The sequence below is a fragment of the Centruroides vittatus genome, unplaced genomic scaffold (genome assembly GCF_030686945.1).
Source record: "Centruroides vittatus isolate TY-2023 unplaced genomic scaffold, ASM3068694v2 scaffold_324, whole genome shotgun sequence".
Lineage (NCBI taxonomy): Eukaryota > Metazoa > Arthropoda > Arachnida > Scorpiones > Buthidae > Centruroides > Centruroides vittatus.
This window is the reverse complement of record NW_027122701.1, coordinates 4,020,224-4,045,326: the sequence shown is the minus strand read 5'-3', so window position 1 is coordinate 4,045,326 and position 25,103 is coordinate 4,020,224. Positions and strand designations below refer to the sequence as shown.

Genomic DNA, 25,103 nt, shown 5'->3' with positions numbered 1-25,103 from the left:
TTCCAAAATATTTAATCTATATTATTATTAAGACAACAAGGAATTAAACACAGATTTTTGAATTCAGAAATATTAGCTTAGGAATGTAATTCCATTTATTTTCATGGACTAATTGCTTTAAACTGGTGAAGTGATTGCTGTTTCACTAGTATGCCTGAAAGAAAATTAATTTAATAATGATTTTGGTTAAGAAAAATCTCATACCAAATACATGGTGATGTACACCACTGGCATTCACTGGCAATATAAAATTAAGTTGCCATATTTCCCCTTTTTACTATATTATAAACTTTCAAAGTAAATAGACTACACAAACAATACCTTCCACATGTTAAAATCTTTTTGACTTAGTTTCTTGCAAATTTTTGGAATTGTTTTCCTGATTATTTGAGTAACAGACCCAGGGCAAACTCTTAAATCATCTCTCTCTTGGATCTGTCAGCGGGAAAATGGCACGTTTGGCTGATGAATTTTTACAATTTGGTGCTGAATTGTAAAAATTTTAAAACCATTTTAACCATTTTAAAAAACCATTTATAAAAAAAAAAAATAGATAACGAAAGATTTGACTAATTGATATCGAAAAAAAAACAACCAAATTTGCTCTAGAAACACCGTACATGCCACCTCAAAGGACCCAATATGGTGACTGCCACAATGCATCATGGTATCTTGTCCAGATCTTATGTTTATAGATCTTGGTTCAATCAATGTTAACTTGCTTATAATTAAAAATTTTTTAAATCAGGCAAATTTATGAATCAAAAATTAATGAAATTACTAAAAAACAGGGCTTAAAGCAGTCATGGCAATAAAAAAAAGTGAGAAAAGAGAGTTCACACTGAAAAAAAGCTAATAGTGTTAAAATGAACGAAAACAGGCGTTATTAAAAAAACACACAAACGAACACATATTTTGTATCAATAACATTGCATATGATATTAGATTAATTATTAAGTGGACTGATAAGATTAAATATGAAAATAGTTAGGCTGAGTTTATACTCCAGAAAAAGTGACCAGTAAGACTGCAATAAGCCAGAACAGGCCCACATTAAGTTTTCATGTGCCCCGTACAGAATTCCCACCGTTACACAGCAAAGCAAATGGAATAGTAACATAACTACCAGAATGTGTTTCCATATAACATGCCAAATTTCAAATGCCATTTATTTCAAGGTACATTTTTTGATTTCTTCATAAAAAAAATGTAATTAAAGAAGAAAAAAAACAACTTCTGGCAGAATCAGTGGGTTGCATGTTCATTATATAGCAGGGGTGGGCAAGCAAAAGTTCAGTGGGAGCCGAAATGTAGGTTTTGCAAAATGCATGGGAGCCACAGTTCTGTACTTTTTTATTCTGTACTGCAGTTCTGTACCTGGATTTTATTATATAATATAGAACAAGTATTGAATTTTTTTAATAAACATATTTTCACAAAATTGTGGAAATAAAACTGTAAAAATAATAATAAAAAGCAGAAATTAACACTTTCAGCAAGAGCCACATAAAATTCAAAAAGAGCCGCATGCAGCTCTCGGAGTCTCATTTGCCCATGTCTGTTATATAGCAATACCACTAGTAATTGTGACCCAATCATTTATTTGGTAATTTTATCAATATTTTTTAAATGATTAAAAATAAAATTACAGCATTCATTACTGGTAATACTAGTCTCCAAATCTATTCCCCTGAATACAATAAAACAATTTGTTAGTCATTCGACCCACAACTGACAGAGAAGAGAGTTTATGAAAACAATGTAATTAAACATTTAGCAGTTTGTTGTCCTTCACAGTGGGGAACCGGCAGAGTCTATTACTTTCACGGGAGAAAATATACAAAGCTTTCTACTACCCTCAAGTTGAAAAATAATACAATCCCATGAAATTTAACAAATCTGATGTTAATAAGTAAATGATGAAATTATTTACAGAGAGTTGATATTTGATAAGTTTAGTTTTTTGCTCTTATAGATCAAATTACAGAAATTATAAATAAAAATCTCTTTTTAAAAATTAAAATCATAAAATTTCGCTTACAAAAGATCGAGATGGAACGCACGCTTTTCATTTTTATAATCGCTTTGTTTTATTAGACACAGATATTATTCCTATATAGATTTATTAATTATAATAAACATACATTATGTATAAAATTACATTAAAATAATACTGTAATTAACGTCTGAAATGAAAAAGTAATTGAATCGAGTCTCGCCTCCATATTAATTAACACGTTGTTATGGGGGGCCTAGTAGAAGCTGTAATTTTCTGGGGAGGGGCACCAGGTTAACTGGGGGGGTGTGCCCACCCATGCCCTTTCCTGGCTATGCCCATGTTAACGCGCCACAGTAATTAATTGATTACGTTGCATCAAATTAAATAATTTATAAAAATTGAAATAATAAATACGTTTATAAAATAATTGGCTGTATCTGTTCGCAATGATAATGTAAAACACACTGTACTTATAGTTTAGCATTTCCGATATTTAATTTATTTTTGAATTTTAAAATATAAGAAAAACAATTTTTTAAATAAAGTTTTACGCATTTATATCTGCAACTTTAGATAATACAAAGATATAAGAATCCATCAAAAAAGTTAATTAATAATAATTAAAATTGAGAAAAAATATAAGTTTCTTTTGAGGTAAGGAAACTTGTAAAAAGTCAGGTACGCGATCACATGATGCCCGTCTCCCCACTTTGCGAAACCAAATGGTCGAGGTTGAAATAAAACCCCAGCAGAAGTAAAAACAAACATCGGCACGTGTATAGGACAATAAACTTGAACGAGAGCGAAGATGAGACGTGACACCATGTAATTTATGCTAATTACTTTCTAATATTAAACTATTAAAATCTTCAATAAATTATAATTAAATTAATTTTTTGACTGAGTTCGACTAGAAGCATATCGAAAAGCTAGATTAAAGTGAAAATAGCGGTTTTTCGACGCTAAATATTTACAAATTAATTTTTTAATTTGGTGCCGGATTGACCGCAGCTGTTCGAATGCGCACGTGCATGAAGAGTTTTATAGTTTGTCGAAATGGAAAATGAAGGACACCGTTAGAATGCAGAAAACCATGGTGCATGCCAAATATATAAGCACCCACTTAAAACCAAACTTTTGTCTTTGTCTAAAGATTGTCTCTACAGAAGTTATTAATATTTAGGATATTAGTTTAAAATCTTGTATTTCCTGGCACGAGATTCGCTCGATCTTTAATTTTACAGAGTGCTAGAAAGATACAAGCTTTGAAACGAGTGTCCTACAACGTTTTATTTAATAATAACAGTAGAAATCAAATTTATTATCGCTCAACAATTATTTTTTCGGTTTTTCTACGGTAGTCAAAAATGAGTAAATGTCATCGTTTAAGCTAAAGAATAGCAGGCGGTTGGGAAGAAGTTTGCTTAGCAACTTACTTCAGAAAGTATTGGGTTCTATACGATTTTCCGTTGCTAAAACATGAGTTTCTACTGTTAGTATTAAATAAAATCTATTTCTTTCTTTTGTCCACTGCGCTTAAATAAATACAAATGCTAAAAATAATGCTGTATAAAAATCACTCTTAACGCCGAACTAGAAGTGTACTTGACTTAATGCAGCGTGATTATATCGAAGCGCTGCGGAGATCGGTATTTCACAAGGATACAAGCAAGGAGAACCCACGTGCAAATTCCTACAGCATGTGCAGAGTATCAAGCTTTGGGAAGCTCCTCGTTTTGTTAGTCTATATAAATGTAGTACACTACATGTGTATACGACAGTGCCTTAACATGTCGCGCACGGTCCATAAGGCATACGGGGAAGTGCTGGTTGCTATTTCGCTCCTGAGCGCATTTACAAAAAAAAAATTTCACATGGGAAGTGAAAAAAGCTAAAAAAGTGCGTTTTTCTCAGAAAAAGCTAAAAAAAGAGAGGAGCTATGAAAAAAAGCTAAAAAAGAGTGTCACTTTAAGCCCTGTAAAAAATTAAAATAAATTAAAATTTGATTATCTTTTGTGCAAAACAACACAATTAATTTCTATAGTCATGAAAGAAAAAACAGAGTTGCAATTAATGGTTCAAAAATGCAGACAAAAGTATATAAATAGAATTTAAATTATTTTTAATAATTTTTGTCTTTTACATTGAAACTAAAACCAAAAATAAAATCAAATAAATCGAAAACTAAAGCAATGTTTTAAAAAGTGTTTAAAAGTTATTTTGAAGTTTTTAAATTGTAAATCAAATTAATTTTAAAATTTGCGTTATTTGTGTGCGGTGGTAACGGAACATTTTGCTTTTAATATACATACAGATTACCGGTCAACAGGCCCAATGCCAGCCGAATGGCAACCCTAATGTCACTCTATCTCCGCTGAAATGGGAACAATTAGTATCGACTGAGTGCAATCTCTTGTTGCTCCAACTTTTTCTTTCTTTTTTTTTAAACTCTTTCCACCCTGTGGGCACTAAGAGGGCCTCCATTAGGAAGCCCATTATGGGTTTGACCAGGCCCACAATGGGGCGGCCAAGTGGTGAGGGACGAGGCCCAACATATCCGGACAGACCACCCTCTGAAAAATTTTTGGGGATTTATAGACCCTTCTGGATTCAAATCCTGGTCCCCCAGAGCTGTAGGCTGCTACCTTGACCACTCAGCCATCTGGCCTTTTCGTCACTCCAACTACACCAGTACTTCTCAAACTTTTTTGGATCACTGCTCCCCTTGGTTGTGACTGTTAGTTGTAATGCCCTCTTATGTGTACACGGACTCTTCTTTCAGGCCTAATGCATATCCCCAGGGGGCAATATTGCCCACTTTGAGAAGCACTGGCCTACACAAAAGAAAAGTCCTTTGTGAAAAACGTCACACATTCTCTGCTTTGTCAACAATTAGTTTCCAATAAACTAATATTTAATTCTTAATATTGTAATTTAAAAATTTTTAAATCTTCGGCTGAAACAAATAATTAATTTTCTTATAAAATGTGGAAGAATCATTTTTAAGAATCAAAAATAGTGACGAGATTTTCTCGATTCTGATTAATCATCCCATCACTAATTATCAGAATAAAATTGATTCGTGCAAATATTCTCTAAGCTTTCTGGGAATTCTTCTACTTTTTTGTCTGTCTTCTATGATTTTTATGTAATGGTGAAAATTTTGATATTTTCACAATTTAATTTGGGTTAACGTACGTGCACAAACCAAATAATTAATTCAGTTTGCACAGGTACTTATATCAAAATTTTACTTTCCTTCAAATCCAAATGCAGTGTTTATCTATTATAGAGGCATATATTTCATTTTACATTAAACTCAATTTACGACGTTGATTTTAGACATTGAAATAAAACAAAAAAAAGTAAATCAAATCAGAAATTAAAACAACAAAACAATTTTATTTTCTATTATTTTTCATGAATGGTCTAATTATTTAAATAAATACAGTATACAAATAAATCTTACTATTAAACAATTTATTGATTCACCAATATGTCGGTGAAAAATTGTAAATATACATGAAATTCACACAAAATTTCTAAAATTATTCGGTATAATTCTAATTTTGTATTTATCAATAAATTGTTTTACAATAAAATCATCCGAATTAACAAAATGCTCATTTTTTCAGCATTCAATGCAAGCATAAATTTATTTATTTTTAGTTTCGCTTCAGATAGATTTGAATTTCAAGCTTGCTAGAATATATCTAACTGCTGCTTAGAATTGATATGTTTTAATTAGCGTAGCATTAAAAAAAATATCATTATCAACAATGATATCGGGTTTAATAACTGCATCTTGGAAAATAGACTAAGTAGAAAATTTGTGACAATTTTTTTGGCAGTTTATTATTATTATTTTTTTTTTTGATGCAAATCATTTGTGCCTCGATTTGTTCAGAAATGTTAAGTAGTATTATAACAAGTCCAATCTACTCTAATGTTTCCAGCTTCTAACAGTAGCGAGCACTGCACATTAAATTTCTGATAAGTATAGTAATTCCTATATTATAATAACAACATACATTAGAGATATTTTTTGCACGTCTGTTTGAAAAATTTAGGTAATATTAATTTAGTATAATTTATAAACATTGAAATACATTTGTAATATGAATAATTTTTTCTTTTTTTTTATGCTAACAATATATTAAATTACAACAATTTTGAAAAAGAATAAAAAATAATAAATGGATACATTTGAAAGTCGTAATCAAACTTACATTTAAATTAAGGGAAAATATTCCATCTTTGTTAATTTCGAGCAAATTTACAAGAGAAATTTATTTTGCCGCAGATTTGTTAGTTAATGTTATATTAAATAAGACTCTTCCGGATGTGCTAAGGAACCAAGCATACACTATACAAAACTTCATCTAATATTACATCAGCTGTGATGCACAACGTCCTCTTGAGACCTAACCATTTCCGGATGGTTTAGGCAGGAAAACTGACTAACAATTTTAGGACTGGCTATTGTGTGTCTGCGTTGGAGAAGACTCTGCGCTTGCAATGTGTTTTTGGATTTTAAATCCGTAGACAGATTCCAGTCTGTTTGATGGTTCTGCTCCGAAGACTGATTGGAAGTAATCACTGTCGCTCTGATCACAGGTATGGTTGTTGTGCTAACTGTTTGTTTAGAGGGTGAAATGGTTGCTGTAATCACTACATTTTCGTAATGTTGTTTACCAGCATTCCACTGATGGTTTAAATCTTCTTGGCAAGTGTTTAAATGGTTTGTTAAAGTGTTATACCCTGTTGAACAAACCATGGTCGTTGGTAGAGCCACGCTCTGCCGATCACAAGTAACACTAGTTTTTTCGTTTGACGAATTTGATTTTTTACACGCTGGCAATTTTTGCCCTTTACTAGAGTCGGTGTTTTCCGATCTGTTAGGAAAGGAAGAGTCGTCTTCAGAAGACATTTCTTCGCACCCTGCTCTTTTCTGATCCGATTGGGAGCAATTATCGGATTCACTAAATAATTTACTGGAGGAAGTTTTATTTTCGCCATCTAATTGTAATCTTTTGTCTAAATTTACTCTGATTTTTTCTAAATCTTGACCTAAATTAAAATACCAAAAGAAAATATTAGCAATAAAATAACATTAATATAACTGTAATGGATTGACAGGATATAACCACTTACTATAATTTTTATCTAGAAACTCTTCACAGTCTTCGTTTCCATTTAATATTGTGATGAAATTTGATGGATCATCAGCCAAGTGATCAAAGATATCATCTTGTTCCATTTCTATTTTTGCTTTCTGCCATTCTTTTTCAATTTGTTCCCATTCTACTTTATTGCTGGATAATGACTGTTTTGGCCACTGAGTGTCTCTCTGTAGCAGTGCCCTGGTTTCCATTTCAAAATTCCGTATCCTTTCTTGAGTAATAGCACTTAATTCGTCATAACTATGAACTACTTCGTCACTTAAATTTTCTTCTTTTCTTTCTGGAGAAATATGTTGTTCAAAGGAAGACAAAGGCCAGTCCCTGCTTGCACGATGTTTAACATTGGAAGAATGTACATTATTTGTAGTACTGGTTGTAACCGGTTTATGTTTAAAACACAAAGCGGCATACGATAAGCTTGAACAACTATTATAACTACTGACGGACGATTCTTCGTTATCTGTTTCATTATGTTTTACGTCATTTTTTGTATCGCCATTCATTTGTAATTGTTCTCGGAACTGTTTTTCGGTACTATCTTTAGTCTTTGCTTTTATTTGATTAATGGATGAACTTATTGGAGGCTCTTCAATGGATTCTGCTAAAAAATAAAAAATAAATTTAGAAGTCAGGTTTGATATAAAATAAGGACAAGCAATACTTCAAAATAATTAAGATTTTTTGTTTTCATCCACACATCCTTTATTCAGAAATTACTTGGATTGTTATCAAAACTATTTGGACATTCATTGTATTGCTAAATAATGCTCTTTAAAGTGAGGGCTATGTTTATCTGTCTTAATTTGTTGTATTAGTTTTACCTCTCAGTTTATATGAGACAATTCTATATATGGAGTACCTACTTAAACATTATCAGGGGCAAAAGAGATCTTTCCAGCATTGCATGAGCAGATGCATGTTCCAGTGTTAAATAGATTTTCCATTTATTTTATGATGATTTAGCCTAGCAAACAAATAATCACTGATTACAAAGGATAAAAACAACATTGCAGAAATTGATACAAAAAAGTGGCCTTTATCTTTTTAGGGAGCATATTCAAAACGACTGCCTTTGTTAACAATACAAAGATGTAGATGGTTGAGCATGGCATTCTTAGCACCACTGTTTTACAGACCACTTGTATGCATCTTACATTGATACTTTTAGATGACTTCTCAGGAAAAAATCCAGTTTGGAGTCAAGGTGGAGGCTGTGTTCTCTAATCCACTCTGCAAGGCATGATGCAAGTCTGCTACCAGCAATGAGGTGGAATGCCATCTAGCTGGTACCAAACTAATATCTGAACATCTTAAATATGACAGTGGACAAATGACTTGCCATTGACTCTGTAGTTGCACCAATGGCAAGTCATTTGTCCACTGTCATGCTTAGGATGTTCATATATTGGTTACATTTGGTTTTCATTGCTCCAGAGAACCTGCTTCCATTGCTCTACAGTTCAGTTTTGACCACTGGAGACAACCTGTTTTGTTATTTTTGCTGATCAATACTTTGTCCACAAAACCCCACAAGACTAACTTTGGTATACATTTTGGGGTATGAAATAAAACAAAATGAACACACTATGTTGCACCTTTTGCATCTCGCAAAAGATTAGGACATTTCTCCCCCTTCCCCTTCTTTGATACATCATCACATTGCAAACACATGTGGTTACAGTGCTTGCTGGTTATTACTCCTGGATATTGTGCATTGATAAAGATCTGCTTTACCATTTCATCCTCTTAAGTATTGTTTGATCTCTAGGTGACAATTTTCTCTTATAATCCAACCTTGACTTATTTTCAGTTACTGTTCTCCTTCCATTTGATTATTATTAAGTATAGAGATGCTTACTCATCCAAAATTAACCAAAAGCCCAAATATGACATGCAATGACAACTCTGTTCTGGCATCAATGTGAATCACAGATGTGAGATCCACAAATTAGGGGATTAATTATTATAAAATATTATAACAAAATATTTCTTTGATAAATTTTTACACAAAAGGATGTACATTTTTTGTTTCCGAGAAAGAGAGGAAATGAACTTCCTTTCTAGGCTGACTAAATACTACTTACTGTCCTATGACAATGAGTCAGTTACCCAGCTGTCCCTATAAAAAGGGGTAGATTTCCCGCCTTTTCGTGCAGTTCATCGGAGGTTCAATGAGACCCAAACTGGCCACATAAGTGCAGTTCTTAGAAGACAGAAATTGTCATAATAACTAGGCAGTCTTCCAGAGTCTTGAAGGCACCATATAGAAGACATAAACCATAATGTATACTGAGTGCATAGAAGATTGATTCTCCCATTCCGCATTCTCCAGAATACTTATCAACACATCGATACTTAAGAAGATCAAACCTCAAGTGAAGGTAGTATAATATTTAGAATGATTGTAAGCTCTCTCTCTCTCGTGCAGCATCCATGTTAGATGTAAAGAATAAGTTAGTTTTAGATCCTTTTGATATGATACTCTTGCCTGTTTATAATGTTTATGGTATATTGTATATACTCTACCAATAAATAAGATTTATATATATTATATTTGAGGTTCCATTCTTTCTTTATTTTTAAGGCATTTAATGTTAAATAGCCCTCCTAGAAATCATCTCTAATATACACATGTTAGTCCACGATAAATCAACTATCTGGTGTTAGTTTCCTGACATTGATCGGGATTTCACGATCTTGATCATCCATTACCGCTCATAGAAATGCTATCCTTCAACGCAGTGAGTGGACTGAAAGTTCCAACAGGGTGAACATGTTTTACTAGATGTGTTAATGACCCCCTGTATTCTCACACAGAGTACTACTATCAGAACAACTGATTCAGGCATTTTATCTTGCAAATACATGTGTCACATGCCTTGGTGGAAAATTTCCATTTTTTGCAAGAGCATCCAATCACTTTTTGCAACATAGTATATACACTAACATTTTTATTATGAATAGTCTATATTGGGAAAAGTGGATAACACTTATGGGATGGAGTTTGAGCCACCTACAGCAGCTAGGGACCTAGTTTCTGGTAAACAAAGTGATTCAATTTTGTTGCTAAAATATTTAGTATTAAGATACTAAAATTGATGGTCTGATTCCATACCTAAAATATAACATTGATTACGGATGGATTCAATGACAATTTTTGCACAATTCTTTGGAAATTACTTTTTTTGATAACTTACAGGTTCTTTAACTAAATGCAAATTAAATACCTTCTGTTTTTTGGAGTACTTCTTAATTTTTATAAGCATTTAGTATTAAACAGTTTGTTACAAAATGTCACTGATGATGTCAGAATGTACAGGGGTTTTTAAGTCCACCAGATTTCAAAGCACTGTATCATCACCATGAAATAACTTGCAAAATAAGTGTAAGTTTGTTTAAAATTTTGGAATCGGCAACACTAACATCAGTATCTCTCAAAGCAGTCAGTTGTTTTTAGGATGGCAACTGTTCAGGAGAAGGTGCAGTGTGTTCTGTGGTTGCTGAATTTAAATCATATTGCAGTGTGCAGAGTTCCAAAAACTTCACAAAAAAATGCTCCAGATGACAGGAGCATTAAAGATAGTTTTATAACTTCAAAGAAACTGGAAATGTTACAGATTTACTACATAGTGGTAGACCTTGAGCCAGCACGAAAGTGGTTGAATTGGTGCTCAGAAGTCCCAAAAATTCCATCAGAAGCAGGGCTGCAGAATTAGGAATGAGTGCCAGTATAACACAAGGTAATGTCTAAACAACTTAAAGCTGAACCATATCACTCACCCTCACTATTAACTTTGTAATATGCATTAATAGTCATTTTACCAAGATATTTTATTGTTACTGATACAGAAAAAGAATTTTATTAGAATAATAATTCTTATTAGGAAAAATAGTATAAACAAGGTCTTAAAAATTTATTATTTTAATAGAAACCAATAACTTTTCTATTTCATACCTGATTGAGTCCCATCAATTTTATGAATATTGTTTAAAAGGACATTGTGAAGTATAACAGGAGGTTGGCTTTTAGCATTTAGTTTCAAATCACTGGGAAGTTTCTCCAAAGATTTCTCTCCAAACAGCCAGTCTGCCTATTAAATTATATTAAGATTTACAAAAATTATTACATATAATTGTACAAACTATTATACATAAAGTATAGATTAATATAAATTACTCTAATTTTATATTATACTAAATATCTGAAAAACTGAAATTTTATGTATGAGCAAATTTTTAATATTTCTAAACTCAAAAATAAAAGATTCCCATACAAATCTTAAAAGAAATAGGTCTTGATGGATTTGGCTGAATTTTTGATATTTTGTAGCTAGTGGTCCTGATCAAAAGTCTTCATAGACACAAAGTAAAAAAAAATGAGTTATCAAGCATCCAAGGTGCAAAAAGCAGTGTAATTTGCACAAGTGTTGCAAAGCTCTAAATCATTTTTGTTTCAAAATAAAAAAGATATGTTTTCAAATTTTATTGATGTTTGGCACATTATCCAGATTTCTTTGTGAGGAAAGCATTCATTATACAATACATGCAAGTTTGAATTTGTTATTTTGGTTCATAACAATAGATATGGTGCATGAGTGCCCTTATGACAAGAAAGTAACTGCTGAGACTTGTATAAAAAATACTTTGCAATCATCTATGTGAAATTGAATAAAGGAGAAAAAAGTTCATAATTCTTCCTTATTAACATTAATGTTTAACTTCCATAATTCTGAAATAGCTTGATATGGCTTTCAGAAATTATTTTCATTGTTATGTTTGTGAAAAAGTATTTCTTCCATGACAAACAAATTGATTGAATGGTGATGTTACATTTGTCAACATTTTCATCTCCAACTATTCAAAGACATTAGGGATTTTTTTAGATCACTGCTTATTGTAACAAACTTGACAAGAAAATGTACAAACTGCAATTATTCTATTGCAGAATATCCATAACATTTTAAAACACATCATTTTATATTTTGAAACAAAATCAATTTAGTTCACAATGTGTACAAATTATGCCTTTGCATTGTGGACACTTGATAACGCAAACTGTTCCATTTTTTTACTTTGCGCTTAGAGAGATTTGATTAGGATCACTAAAACTACAAAATATCAAAGATTTGGCCAAATCCACCAAGACCCATTTCCCATAAGGTTTGTGGAAGGTCTTTTTCCACATATGAATAAAACAATAAACCATAAAAAAGCTTTTAATGTGCAGTCTTTTTATTAAATCTTCTAACGCTTTCAGTCAGTTGATTGACCTTCTTCAGGAAAAATCAAAAAACTTTCAATTTATAAAAAATGAAACCTATTTTGGAATGTTTTCAAACTTTCTTTTACATCTAATGCACATGTCAACACTTGAATAGATAATTACAATACACGGGATAACATAACATACAGAAATACAAATAAAATAAAAATAACATAAAAGGCAAAACTGTGCCTATTACTTTTACTGTACATGAATTTTTTCTTACTAATATAAACATATTAAGCATGCTTCCATGCCACTAAAACTTTATTTGATTCTCTAAAGTTTATCGCTTGTCCTGTTTGGTTGGTCTTGTGTATGTGCCATGCTTCTGCATACTTAATGTGTCGCTTGTCATCATTCTGTATAATGTATGTTTGTACATGAATCTGGGAAATGAGGCCTGGAGATCTAGCAGGCCAGATTCCATGGGAGATAATATGCAATTGTCAAAGAATTCTTCCAAAAACCAGAATGCCTATGAGCAAGTAATAATGCCATCGATCATAAAGTGGAAATGCAGTACATGCAACTTAAGGCCCTTGTATACAAAGCTGTACTTATAACTTTAATGTCATTACAAATTTCTCACAGCATGATAGCTGGCTGTTTGGACACACTGTAATTGTTTTAAAAGCATTTAGTCTTCTGTTCAGTTTTTATAAGAAACACGCCAAAGAAAAACTCTGCTTAATATAAATACGAGTTTTAAAAAATGATGATATAATAATTAAAATACTTACATAAGTAATCATAGTTTCAATAATGTAACACTGATAAGACATGTCTGTAACCATTGTTAACATACTGCTTTCGGCAGATCTCACTAATGTCGGTCCAAACACGATGGCTAAATTTCTTGCCTCCATCTTTAATTTTAAACATTATAAAATTATTAGTACTAAACTTTTCTTCAAAATAATAATAAATTTATAAATTTCTTACTTTATTGACATTAGAATGACTGACAATTGTTTGCAGATGCTTCATAAGTAGCTTTAGAGTCTCTAAATGAGGAGGAGGAAGTTGTGATGCCTGGAAAGAATTGATTATTTAAAATTTAGGATTTTTGTATATGTTAATATAAGAAAATAACAAGTTGACTTTTTATTGCAAAGAACAATCTTTACACTCTGTATCTTAAAATTATAATTTTTTAAAGATTAATAAAAATATGGAATTGATTATTATATACAAATTTTATCTAGACATTGCACAAAACTTTGTTGTAGGTGACAGTCTTAAAAAGTCTACTATCACACTTGGAATTCATTTGTCTACAAGGAAATAGCAGAACTCTCCAATTTCAGAAATGCATACAAAAGGAGCCCTATTGCCTTCTCATTACTCAGTAATGATAAGGATCCAGCTAATGAGAAATATCTACCTAGGATTTACTCAATTCTTTTACAGGATAAAACAGTGGATCATCGCTATGAATATGTTGGAGCGACATATAGATCTTTGGGCATTTAGAATCAAGGAGCATCAAAACACAATTAGAAGGCACCTATGTACAGTATAACTGCCTTGGCAGCCTTTGCTTGTGACTGTAATGTTGATGTTTCTTTTGATATAGCACATTGCTCCAAGACATGACTTAAATATTTGGAAAGTCTGGAAATTTATAAAGCTATCAAGAAAGAGACTGCAATTAACTTCTGCAGTAATGTCACATGCTTAGCTAGCATCATTTGAAGTTTTATAGTATTCTTTATGTTTTTTCCTCACAATATTTGTATATTTCATTGTATTTACTTAATTATTTTATTTTGCATTTAATATTTTTTGTTAATTTTTAATCTTATTTTCTATATTTAGGTTCCTGCATATATGACTTGCTATATAAATTTGTATATTTTTCTTCTTGAATGCTTTTAATTTCAAATTTACTTTGTTCTATTTATTACATTCCATTCTAAAACCTAAAGATGGCTCTGATACATGGTTGAAAACATTTTACTGTTAATTAAATCCAGTGAAAATGGAATGTTTAAGTTTTTTGGAATTAATTTTAATAATTACATCCAGTTTTGGAGTTTTTCATTTAATATAATAAATAAAAATGTTATTGTTAATTAAAGAGTTGGGCTAAGTAAAAGTTACCTGTAGCCTTCCAAAGGCTATTTGGGGAATTAATTAGCCTATGGGAGATTACAACTTGATATTTAAAACTCGGTGATTTTTAGCCCTTTTTTGGACAAAAATTGCATCTTGTATGTCTTAAAATATAGTATTTAATGATAAGGGTATACAAGACAATCACAGAATTTAAGAATATTCTTCAAAAAGAAGGGAAAAATTATAGTGAATAACCTATGTTGTCTCTGAATAACACATTTCTTATCTAGTGATGAATTTTAAAACTAATTTTTCTTTCCATACAAACCTCTTTTCAATCTTTATTTTTAATAAATGTATCAAATTTAAAAGTTTCATAACAATTTTGTGCAGAATTATGGCATAAGATGAACTCTACAATCATCATTTACAAAATTCTACAGTATTAATTCTAATCAGTTAAGATTTAATGCAACATGTTCAAAAAAGAAAACTTTACTTTAGAAATAAGCATATTAATATTTACCCAATAAATTTGCATGTAACAATGTTTAAGAGTAAGATTTAAAATTTCTAAAGCTAATCACTGAATATATCAATATAATTATAAAGGTAGATAAATAACCAACTAAAAGCAACAGCATGTCTAGTTGCCTCAGTTAGTTATTTATTGATCCACCCTTACATTATTGTGATATCAATCTTTATAAAAGAAAATGTAAAAAAATATAATCCACTAACCAATGTTTTAAGTGTTGTTAATTTTTTTAAGGGATCTTCTATTTTACTAGCGGCAATAAATTTAGGATAAAGATGAGATGTAAGAAGTGGTTCCGGAAGTTTACGAAAAAATGCTTTCAATAAACTAGATACAACATTGACATCTTTCCATCTGTAATCTTCAAGATTAACCTTGTCGATTCCTTGATTGACCGTATCCATCAACATACTGACTGCAGCGTTATTTCCAGGTATCCTGTAGATGCCAACTACGTCAAGCCCTCTTGAATTCACTATATTGATACATGTTTCTATTAGCCATGGAACGTGCTGAAAATGAAAAACATCCCATCACAAAATCAACATTTGTGAAAATAACAAGCTGTAAATTAATATAATAGAAAATTTCTTACATATTTGTTGTTTTAGTAATACATTAATAATTTATCTTTATATATTTCAAAATACTGCATCAATTTTAAATTATATTTAAAGTGTCTACTGAATTTAAAGACTTTCATTAAGATTTTTCCACAGTCTATAAAGGTAATTACTGTTGACTAAAACAAGTCAACAGTAGTTGAGATTCTTACAATTTTTCTACAACTTGTTTAAATTCAAATATGATTTACTGTTATATTTTGAGTGAAATTAAATTTATTCTCTTAACATTTTGAATCAGATTACTCTAAAAACGTTACAATATAATTTTAAATAGTTTGTATAGATTCCAATATCACTATTTTTATGAAGTAAAGCAAGATTTGATTACTTCCAGATTGATAGTATTCTATTTACTTAAAAAATTTAGTTAAGACAACTTGGATAAAATTTTCCATACATTGTTTCTGCAAGAATGTCATCTGGACTCAACTGTAATATAATAATCACTCACTTCATTACTTTCACTTGTAGGACAATCTTCCAATTTTACTCCAAAACTGCTTCCTTTCGGAGGGATAGAAGATGTGCTGTGAACTTTTTTCCATCCTTGTGAAACTCTGTCACGCCATATCATGCCAAATTTTGGAAGAGCAAGTTCATCTATGAAAAATTTCCCAATAAACATTTAAATAGAAATAATTATATCTAATTAATTTAAATGTATAATTTAATACAGGTATTCCTCATACAATGCAATACTTCTACAACACAGTTTGAAAACTGGGGATATCCCCCATACAACACAACTTCCTGTTTCACTCTAACATGGTTTTGGAAATCCTCCATACAAAATTTCACAATTTTTAAGTGTAAACTTTGTTATTCTATACTTTTACTTTTTTATTCAAGCAAGCACATGTGTTGTCTCAAATTTGCTCATAGATTTTAAAATATTGAAATTTTCAATTATTTTGTGCTTTTCATCATGTTTACTTTAATGAAAACTGATAGGAAAGTTAGTGCAATTTTTTCCTTCTTGTCCTATCAACCAAGTGTCACTGTACCTTACTTTCAGACTTTAGCCCTTAAGACTGTCATTATACATTAATCTTCATATTTAGTAAAGTTTACTTAAACATTTTTATGTAATGTGTTATTAAACTTTTTCTAACTGTAGGTACTGTACATGACCCATTAAAACAAATTTTTGATTAATAAAATATTTTTATTTTGTCATCCATAAAAATTTTTTATAATAAAAATTAAAAAAATATGAAAAATGTTGCTGATACTTCTGATCGAGATCAACAAAAAAGCGGAGATGACAACGATACTTTGTAAAAAAAAATAAAAAACATCCTTGTTTAACTAAAATTAATATTAATGTGTAATACAGTACTTTTAATTGGGATTGTTAATTAATTATTGATTGGAAATAAATTATTGCTTGCTTTACTAAACATATCTCTCTTAGTAATGAAAAAGAAAAGTATACTTTTGCTAACTTCTGGAATGTAACCCTATGTTTTGCATTAGTCCTTTGTTTCGTATAGCAAGAATTTGCATAACACGACAGTTTTTCAGAATGTAACTACCATGTTATATGAGGGATACCTGTATATATATGTAATAATAATAATAATTTAATTAAAAGTTTATGCATTGATGCATTAATTAAATTAACATGCAAAGATTATGCATGTTAATTTAATTAATATAAGATATGTTCCAATGATTTTATTTTGAAAACTTTTTTATTTACAAGTGAATTTATTTATAACTTCAAAAATATTAATTTATAAAAATGATCCAAAAATAAAATCTTATTAAAAAATAGTTTCCAAAACATAAAACTTTGAAAAAAAAAACAAGGTTATTTATTATTTCCATTATATATTTTAGTTAATTCTGTTGTTAAATTGTTATACTTTTGGTTAAGTATGTGACTATATCCGACAACTGTCTAACATAATGTACTTGATCAAGTTTGCAACATGAGATAAAGACAAGAAATATCCAAAATTCACTATAATTGGGTAACTCGCAATAGACACACACTACTATTAAGAGCATGTACAGCACAAATAAAGTAGACAATGTGTAACTATAACACATGTTAAGAAAACAAGCATTAACAAAACTGAGCTGTGCCTCAAGTGAATCCAGTTAAAAATGTATATGCATTTGTAAAATCAAACAACAATTGTCTCTGTCTAATCACAAGAACAAAAAATCAGACAAACAGTCATTTAATTATAAAAAAAGGAGTGATATTTTTCTTTAATTTTTACTCAATTTTGAAATATTGAAATTTTAAATAATAAAAATAGTATTTTTTTATGCAGACATTAAATTGCATGGCATAGTCAGCATTAGTGTTTCTCATTTCCCGGTCTTTTGCTTGTCCTGGAATTCTGGAATAAAAGTGAACTGTTTCCCAGGATATAATTAATTAATTTTTAAAATATACAAAATATCTTGAAATCAAATGATATAATTATTTTTCATTTTTTAAAGTAATTTAATAGGTTCTGCAACCTCCAAAATCATATTAATAATGCTATGTAAGATATATATTAAAAATTACCTTTGAATTACATAGAAATTTTCACAAATAGAAAAAATTTATTAAAGTTTGCTGGAAACTGCATACAACAACAACAACAACAAAAAAAATGCTTTGAATTGAGTTAAAAATTTAAAGACAAAAATAAACTTAGATCAACCTTTAAGTTATTTAAATAACAAAAATTACTTTCTAAAACACAATACATAATATTATTGTAAATTTTTATAATAAGATTTTAAAAAGCAAAGATGGTCAAATACTCCAATCACTCAATCTGGTTCTTATTTTAGTAATGAAAAGTCCCACTACTGAGAATGCCCTTTTCGATTCAATTGATGTGAGTGGAGTTGTGTTTAATGCATTTAAGAGAAAACAGATGTTATGTGTTTTTTCACCTGTAGCCTGGAAGATTTCTAGTTTATTTTTGAGATTGTAGTACTTCTTTTGCTCTCTAGAATTCTTGATTTGTCTACCTTGGTTGCTTTAATAGAAACATCAAGGTTATAGCCCAATAATTTGGCAGTTTGTCTTTAATAATCAGGTTTATGAAGAAAAAACTTCATACTTGCAGACTTTGTACTCGTTTGTATCCTGGCCCAATTTGCAAAATCTGACATTACACAGTTATTGAAGCTACTAGGCATGGTTAAAAATTAAGACAGCATAAGCACAATTATTCCAGATATTACAGGTTCTGACAAGTAAAGAATTTTTGGAGTCCTGCCACAAATAAGCTACGTATTGATTATTGACCATTTGTGACGTGCCATAACAAGCAAAAATTTAAAAAATTAATAAGTAGATTTAAAATCAATAAATACGAATGTATTCTGACAGTTTATGAGTTAATTATACTTTCTATTTGCAAAATTTCCTCAATCTTAACACAAAATAAGGAAAAAGTGAATTTAAGAAATTTGCAAGATTTCCTGGGATGAGAAAAATTTCCCGAGATATTTCTGGGGTTAAAAAAACAGCCAGGATCCCGTTTGAGAAACCCTAGTCAGCATCTTCTCACTAAAATTGGAAAATATCCATTTTTGACATGGCCCCTAAAGGTTGCTGTAAAACAAGGCCCAGATTCACGAACTTCTAATTAGATACATAGGTCTCTCCAATATTGTAAAGTTATGAGAAACTAACAATATTTTATACTTCATATTCACAAAACACATTGCAGCATTTATGAGAAAACAGAAGAAACTGGTAACAAGAATATGTCTTATGTCACTAGTGACCCGTTTTAATAGAGCCAATAGAGCCGTTTCTTTTAGAATTTTTTCACTGAGCATAGTACTTAATCTGTTGTCTGAGAAAAGGTAACATTTCATTTCTTTAGTATTAAAATGGATAGAAATTAGTTACTTTTAGATTAATCATTTATATGTATAATAGATGATATCTAAAAATGTAACTGATCTAGGTCTAGAACAAAATCTACCCAAAATGATACTGGTAGTTATATTAATAGAAATGTTGTAGTAGTATAAAATAAATTGACAAACTAAGTGTTTTTTGGTTAGAAAAAAGATAACATTAAATTATAATGAAAGAGATTTTTTCAGGGCATTCTACAAACAATTTTAATTTCACTATGAAGAATTCTATCAATTTTTTTGTCATTTGATAACATCTTAAAAGTTTTGAATCAGAAAAGTTGAGAAAAAACAATTGACTCAATTATCTATTGATAGAACCAAATACTCATACACCAATACATCAGCTTATAAGAGCTATTAGATATCATAGTATTTATGAGACTTTAGTCTCATAAATACTATGATATCTTAGTTTGTCAATAATTTTGTCAACTGGTTTGTATCTGACAACTTGTGAAAAACTGTTGTTATTTATGATACAAAGTGTTTGTGAATCTGGACTTAGGTTCATTGTATTAAAGTCTTAATTTTCATATTTTTTATTTTGTTAGTATTTATATGTTGATTCAATATCACTTTAACTGTAAAATAATTATTGAATTTTACATATCGCATGATGAAAAGATTTTCTGAAAATGTTTTCAAAATAAAAAGATTGACTTCTAGCTTGAAACAATTATTAGTTTACAACATTTTATACTGTATTTATTTATACTGACTTGTAATAAAATAAAACAAGTTTAACTAGCAAACTGAGCAGTGTTTTGTAGCTTCCACCAATTTTAGCATCAATGTATGGTAGCCCCTTATGTAAATCAATGGCATGGTAAAGCTTTTTTTATCAATCATAATTTGCACTTAGATTTCAGAGTAATTTCTTTCACAATTGCATTTTTTGAGAACACAGAAAACACATCATCAATGCTTCCTCTCCATTCAAAGTGTCAAATTCCTTCTAGAGATGGTTTTCTGAAGTATTTTCCCCCACAGAACCTGCTTCTGCATGTTCCAAAAAGTACTCCTACTTTTCTTTTTCTTAAACTCTTTCCTTCCTGTGGGCACTAAGAGGGGCTTTTTCTTGCAAGCCCATTATGGGTTCACCCAGGCCCACAATGGGGCAACTGGATGGCGAGGGATAATGCCCAACATATCTGGACAGCCCACTCCCTGAAAAATTCTGTAATTTTGTCAACTGGTTGAGATTTGATCCCGGATTTCCAGAGTAGTAAGCTGTCATCTTTAACTGCTTGACCATACAACCATCAAATTTTTCTACTAGTTTTACTGAATTTCAGCTTTCAGATATTCTTGCAGATAACTTTGAATATGATCATCTTGTACAAAGAATAATGATCATAAACAGTTTATCTTTTATTTTAAAAAAATTAATGATAAACTACTGTATTTTATATGACTAATTTTAATCTATACAAAAATGAATTAGCAAAGTTTTTTGTAATAATTTTAATTAAGTGAGAATTGAAATGACTTATTTATCATTTACAAACATTCAGAAAAGTAATTTGGAATATGAATTAACTTGCAAGTTTGGAAAACTAAATGAGCTATTAAAAATTAATTTGTTAGTATCTATAAAGCTTTAAAAAAAATCAGAAAAACTGGCAAATTGTATCATCACTACTACAACATGGTCATGTTAAATAAAAACTTCAAACAATAAGAGAATGAATAACTAATACCATTTATTTCATATTAATATAATTATATGTGGTATGTTCAAAAAGTTCATGGAAAAGATTTTTATCACTTTTTTTTATCAACTCTATATACATTTAAGCAACATTACCTCAAAGTATTCATCTTCTGCAACTTTCATCCAGTGGTGGTACAGTTTTTTTTAAAATGTCCTAGAACTCATTCATGACCATCTGAGGTGCACTTTTTGCAGTGGCAATCACCTCTTCTGCAGTGACAAATTTTCAGCTTTTTGTATGTGTTTTCATGCAGAGAAAGAAGTGAACTCTGTAAGCTGCAGATAACATTTTCAGAGTTTGATGAAGTTTCTTCTTCAAAAGAACAAAATTTGACGTTCTTTATTCAATACTGAATATTTTCATGTTAAACCATACTTCAAAATCTCACCTTCACCATGTCACAAAATTCATGCACAAAATTCATGTTGTGAACTGATTGTGATGTCATCACCTTATGACTCAGTAATAGTTGTCAAATATTTAAAAAAAAATCTGAGTCATTCTCACTCCACCTACACACATTTTCCACAAACTTTTTGAATGTACTACATATTTAAATATAGCAAGTATAAAGTGGATAAAACTAGACTCGGTATTTTTGAAATTTTCTATATTTAATTTTGCTTTCTTTTTATCATCATTTTCATACTGTATAACATTAAATAAATTCAAACTCTTCAAAAGCAATCAATGCATTCATTAAACACAATTTTAAAAAGTTTAAAAATATTAATTGTATTCAATTAAAAACAAAGGTTATAATATTACCACCATGTGAAGCTCTTCTTGTTTTAATTGCAGGAGAATGGCCTGATGGTGATCTGTGTCGGAAAGGCATTTTTTTCCCAGCTTTGGATAAAGTTAACGGCGATATTCTACCTTTATTATTTTGAATTTGCTGTTCATATGCTGCTGCTTTTTCTAATACAGATGAATGCGTGTTCCATTTTGGTTTCTTTTATTTATTAGCATATAGATAAATAAAAGAAAGTAAAGATAAAATATTGTTGTAGTTTAAATAAGAATATCTTACATAAATTAATTTTTATTTATTTAATGTTAGTTTATTTTCATATTTATAAAAATGCATAACATTAAAAGATTCAATGAATTATACTAGGTTTCACTGATTAACAATACAGTTAAAAAATTTATTAATGATTAGAATGATGTGAAAACAGTGTGAAGTACTTGCATGCTTTTCTTCAATGTGTTCTTTTTCCACATTTAAAAAAAAATCTAATTGATCTAAATCAGTTCTATCAGTTCTTAGATTAAAAAATAATCTAGAAAAGACTGATATATCAATTAAATTTTTAAAAAATCTGGAAAAAGAACACATTAAAGAAAAGCACAAGAATACTTCACACTGTTTTCACATTTTTCACACAGTAAGTAAATCTGCAGGTTATACCTTTCTAATATTCTAAATTGAATCTCTGTAAGAGAGATATGTTTGCATTATATAACTGGTAATGTTTCAGACACAGTAAAAATAAATTATTTTTTTAGACTTTAAAACTTCATTAGCTAAACTAAATTATTTAATGGTCAATGTTTAACAATAGAATAATCTGCAGCAGACATTTCATCTAATCATCAATAAAATGTCAGTCAATTAATAGTAATCTGGTATAATTTGTTAAATATCTAACGTTATTTATAATTCTTAAATTTTTAATGAATATTCTATTATTAAAAAGTTTTAATATAAGAATATTAAGGAATTTTTATAATTAAAAATTAAATTTTATTATTGTTCAAAGCTGTAATTAATAATAAATACCTTATCATTTTCCAAACAATAAGTTTGTAGGACGTTCAACCACTTTATCATTGAAGAATGATTTTCAGCTTGGAAGAGATATTCAGTTTTATTTTGAAGTTGAAGACGTAATACATGTTTTCGTTTCGTGTAGTCATGTGCAATACTAACACTTGACGATTTTAAATCAATAATTTGATCGTCATCATCAAATGACATCTGCTAAGAAATTTTTTAAGAATTAATATATATAAATTAAATTTTTAAATAAATGCATACATATTTAACTCTTATATATAAAATATATATGAAATGAACAACCAGATTCCTTTATCAAGCTATTAAAATCATATAATTATTAAGTAACATGGCCTAATTGTCTACTGTTAACAACTGTTAAAAATACATAAAATCTTTGTTCAACCCCAATATAACCTTTACTTGTTAATCATGGATCCCAGAAATGTGAGGAAGCAATGAAGTCTAACTAGTAAGAGAATGACTTGAAAAAAGCTAAGATGAAAAAGGAACTTATTGTGAAGCATGAAAGTGGTACACGTGTGACAGATCTAGTGTCCATGTTTAAGCTGCCAAAGTCAACGGTATGTTACCAATAAATGCAATTTTTATTTTATTATACAGTATTTCTGTATTTTATTTATTGTTTTCATGTCTTAATTTATTATTTAGGACATTTAATTGTATTATTTTTACCTTAAATTATGTGTATTTGCTGTTTAAGTTTATTGAAATGAATAATGTTTCGAATCTGGGATTGAATTAATTCACTTTCCATTTTTATAATAGAGAAAACTGACTCAAACAATAAATAATTCAAAATTAGAACAGTCTCCTGAAATGAATTAAATTCAAAGTATAGGCACCACTGTATATATATACTAAACAAACAACAGGAAATAAAATAAAATAATATAATATAAAATAAAGACTGAATGCATATATGTGAAAAGTTAAATCCATTTATATTTATTTATGTAACTTATCATCCTGTACATTCTGATACATTCATTCATAAAATGCTACATTGAATACTAAATTTCAGATGAATCTAATTTTATCATTTGTATTCATTTTACTTGTGATCTATTAAATATTAAAATTAGAATAATATAACTTATTACATATATTTATTTTGTTGGTAATAATATAAATGACATCCTCATATCCTTATTGCAAGTTTGCCAAAGGCTATGTGAATAAGCTCTAGCATACAACAATGATCAAATTATGAAAAGCTTTATTAGAATGTTGTGAGAATATAAGGCATTATTTTAAATAATACCTTATATATTGAAATTATAAGCAATTCAGCTATTTACTATTGACATGTAAAATTTAGGACAAAACTTTTTGAAAACTTTAGATTAATTTAAAATATAATGCTTGAAATGTAGTTTATTTCATCAAGTATTTTATTATAATTCATAGCCTATATATATTGTTTAGTTATCAAATTTTTATTATCATTTCAGAAATATTTGTTTTCTCAGACTGTTAACAGTATGCTGTAAAAGATTTTAATATAATGTCACAAACTGGTGATAGTCACAACAAATACAACTATAATACTGTTAAGCAATGAAAACTTTTGAAGTATAAAATTAATTTATAAAATTTATAATATTTGTTTAAATTTTATTGCTATGGTGGTAAAATATCAATGGTTTTAGAGTTAGAAAAAAATATGGAGTTTGTACCACTAAGATGAAACACTGTCTTGACAATCTTTCAAATAAGAGAGTATGTTCTTTGATGGAGGTTTCAGTTGATATTAACAAAATATTTCAGATTAAGTTTAATCTATTTTCAGAATACTAATATTTACAGACTATGTTTGAAATTGTTATTTCTATATTTTAATAATCACCAACTAATGATATTAAGTAATGTATATTAAAGGGCTAGCCAAACCTTGTCACAACAGGAGCCATATATTGCCTATAAGAAACATAACAGTTGCATTCTCTATTGAAACTGTATTTTATATAAGTTATATATATAAATTATATGGGAGCTGAACTAAGGGTCTAGAAGACCTGCAGTT

The 25,103-nt window shown here is 29.5% G+C and overlaps 1 protein-coding gene across 4 annotated transcripts in view; it reads right to left on the bottom strand.

The window, feature by feature from the left end:
• Positions 1-5,411: 5,411 nt before the first annotated feature.
• LOC136988207 (rho GTPase-activating protein 21-A-like) overlaps positions 5,412-25,103 on the bottom strand; it is a 95,598-nt gene continuing 75,906 nt past the window's right edge. For 2 of the 4 annotated variants that reach the window (XM_067286041.1, XM_067286044.1), the window contains exons 14-22: positions 23,060-23,260; positions 22,042-22,228; positions 16,122-16,270; positions 15,248-15,556; positions 13,391-13,480; positions 13,189-13,314; positions 11,138-11,273; positions 7,154-7,783; positions 5,412-7,069 (exon numbers count right to left, since the gene is read on the bottom strand). In XM_067286041.1, the coding sequence (XP_067142142.1) occupies positions 6,393-7,069; positions 7,154-7,783; positions 11,138-11,273; positions 13,189-13,314; positions 13,391-13,480; positions 15,248-15,556; positions 16,122-16,270; positions 22,042-22,228; positions 23,060-23,260 (2,505 nt within the window). In that variant the 3' untranslated portion in view covers positions 5,412-6,392. The remainder of the gene's footprint in view (positions 7,070-7,153; positions 7,784-11,137; positions 11,274-13,188; positions 13,315-13,390; positions 13,481-15,247; positions 15,557-16,121; positions 16,271-22,041; positions 22,229-23,059; positions 23,261-25,103) is intronic. The other 2 variants (XM_067286043.1, XM_067286042.1) reach the window with 2 other exon arrangements.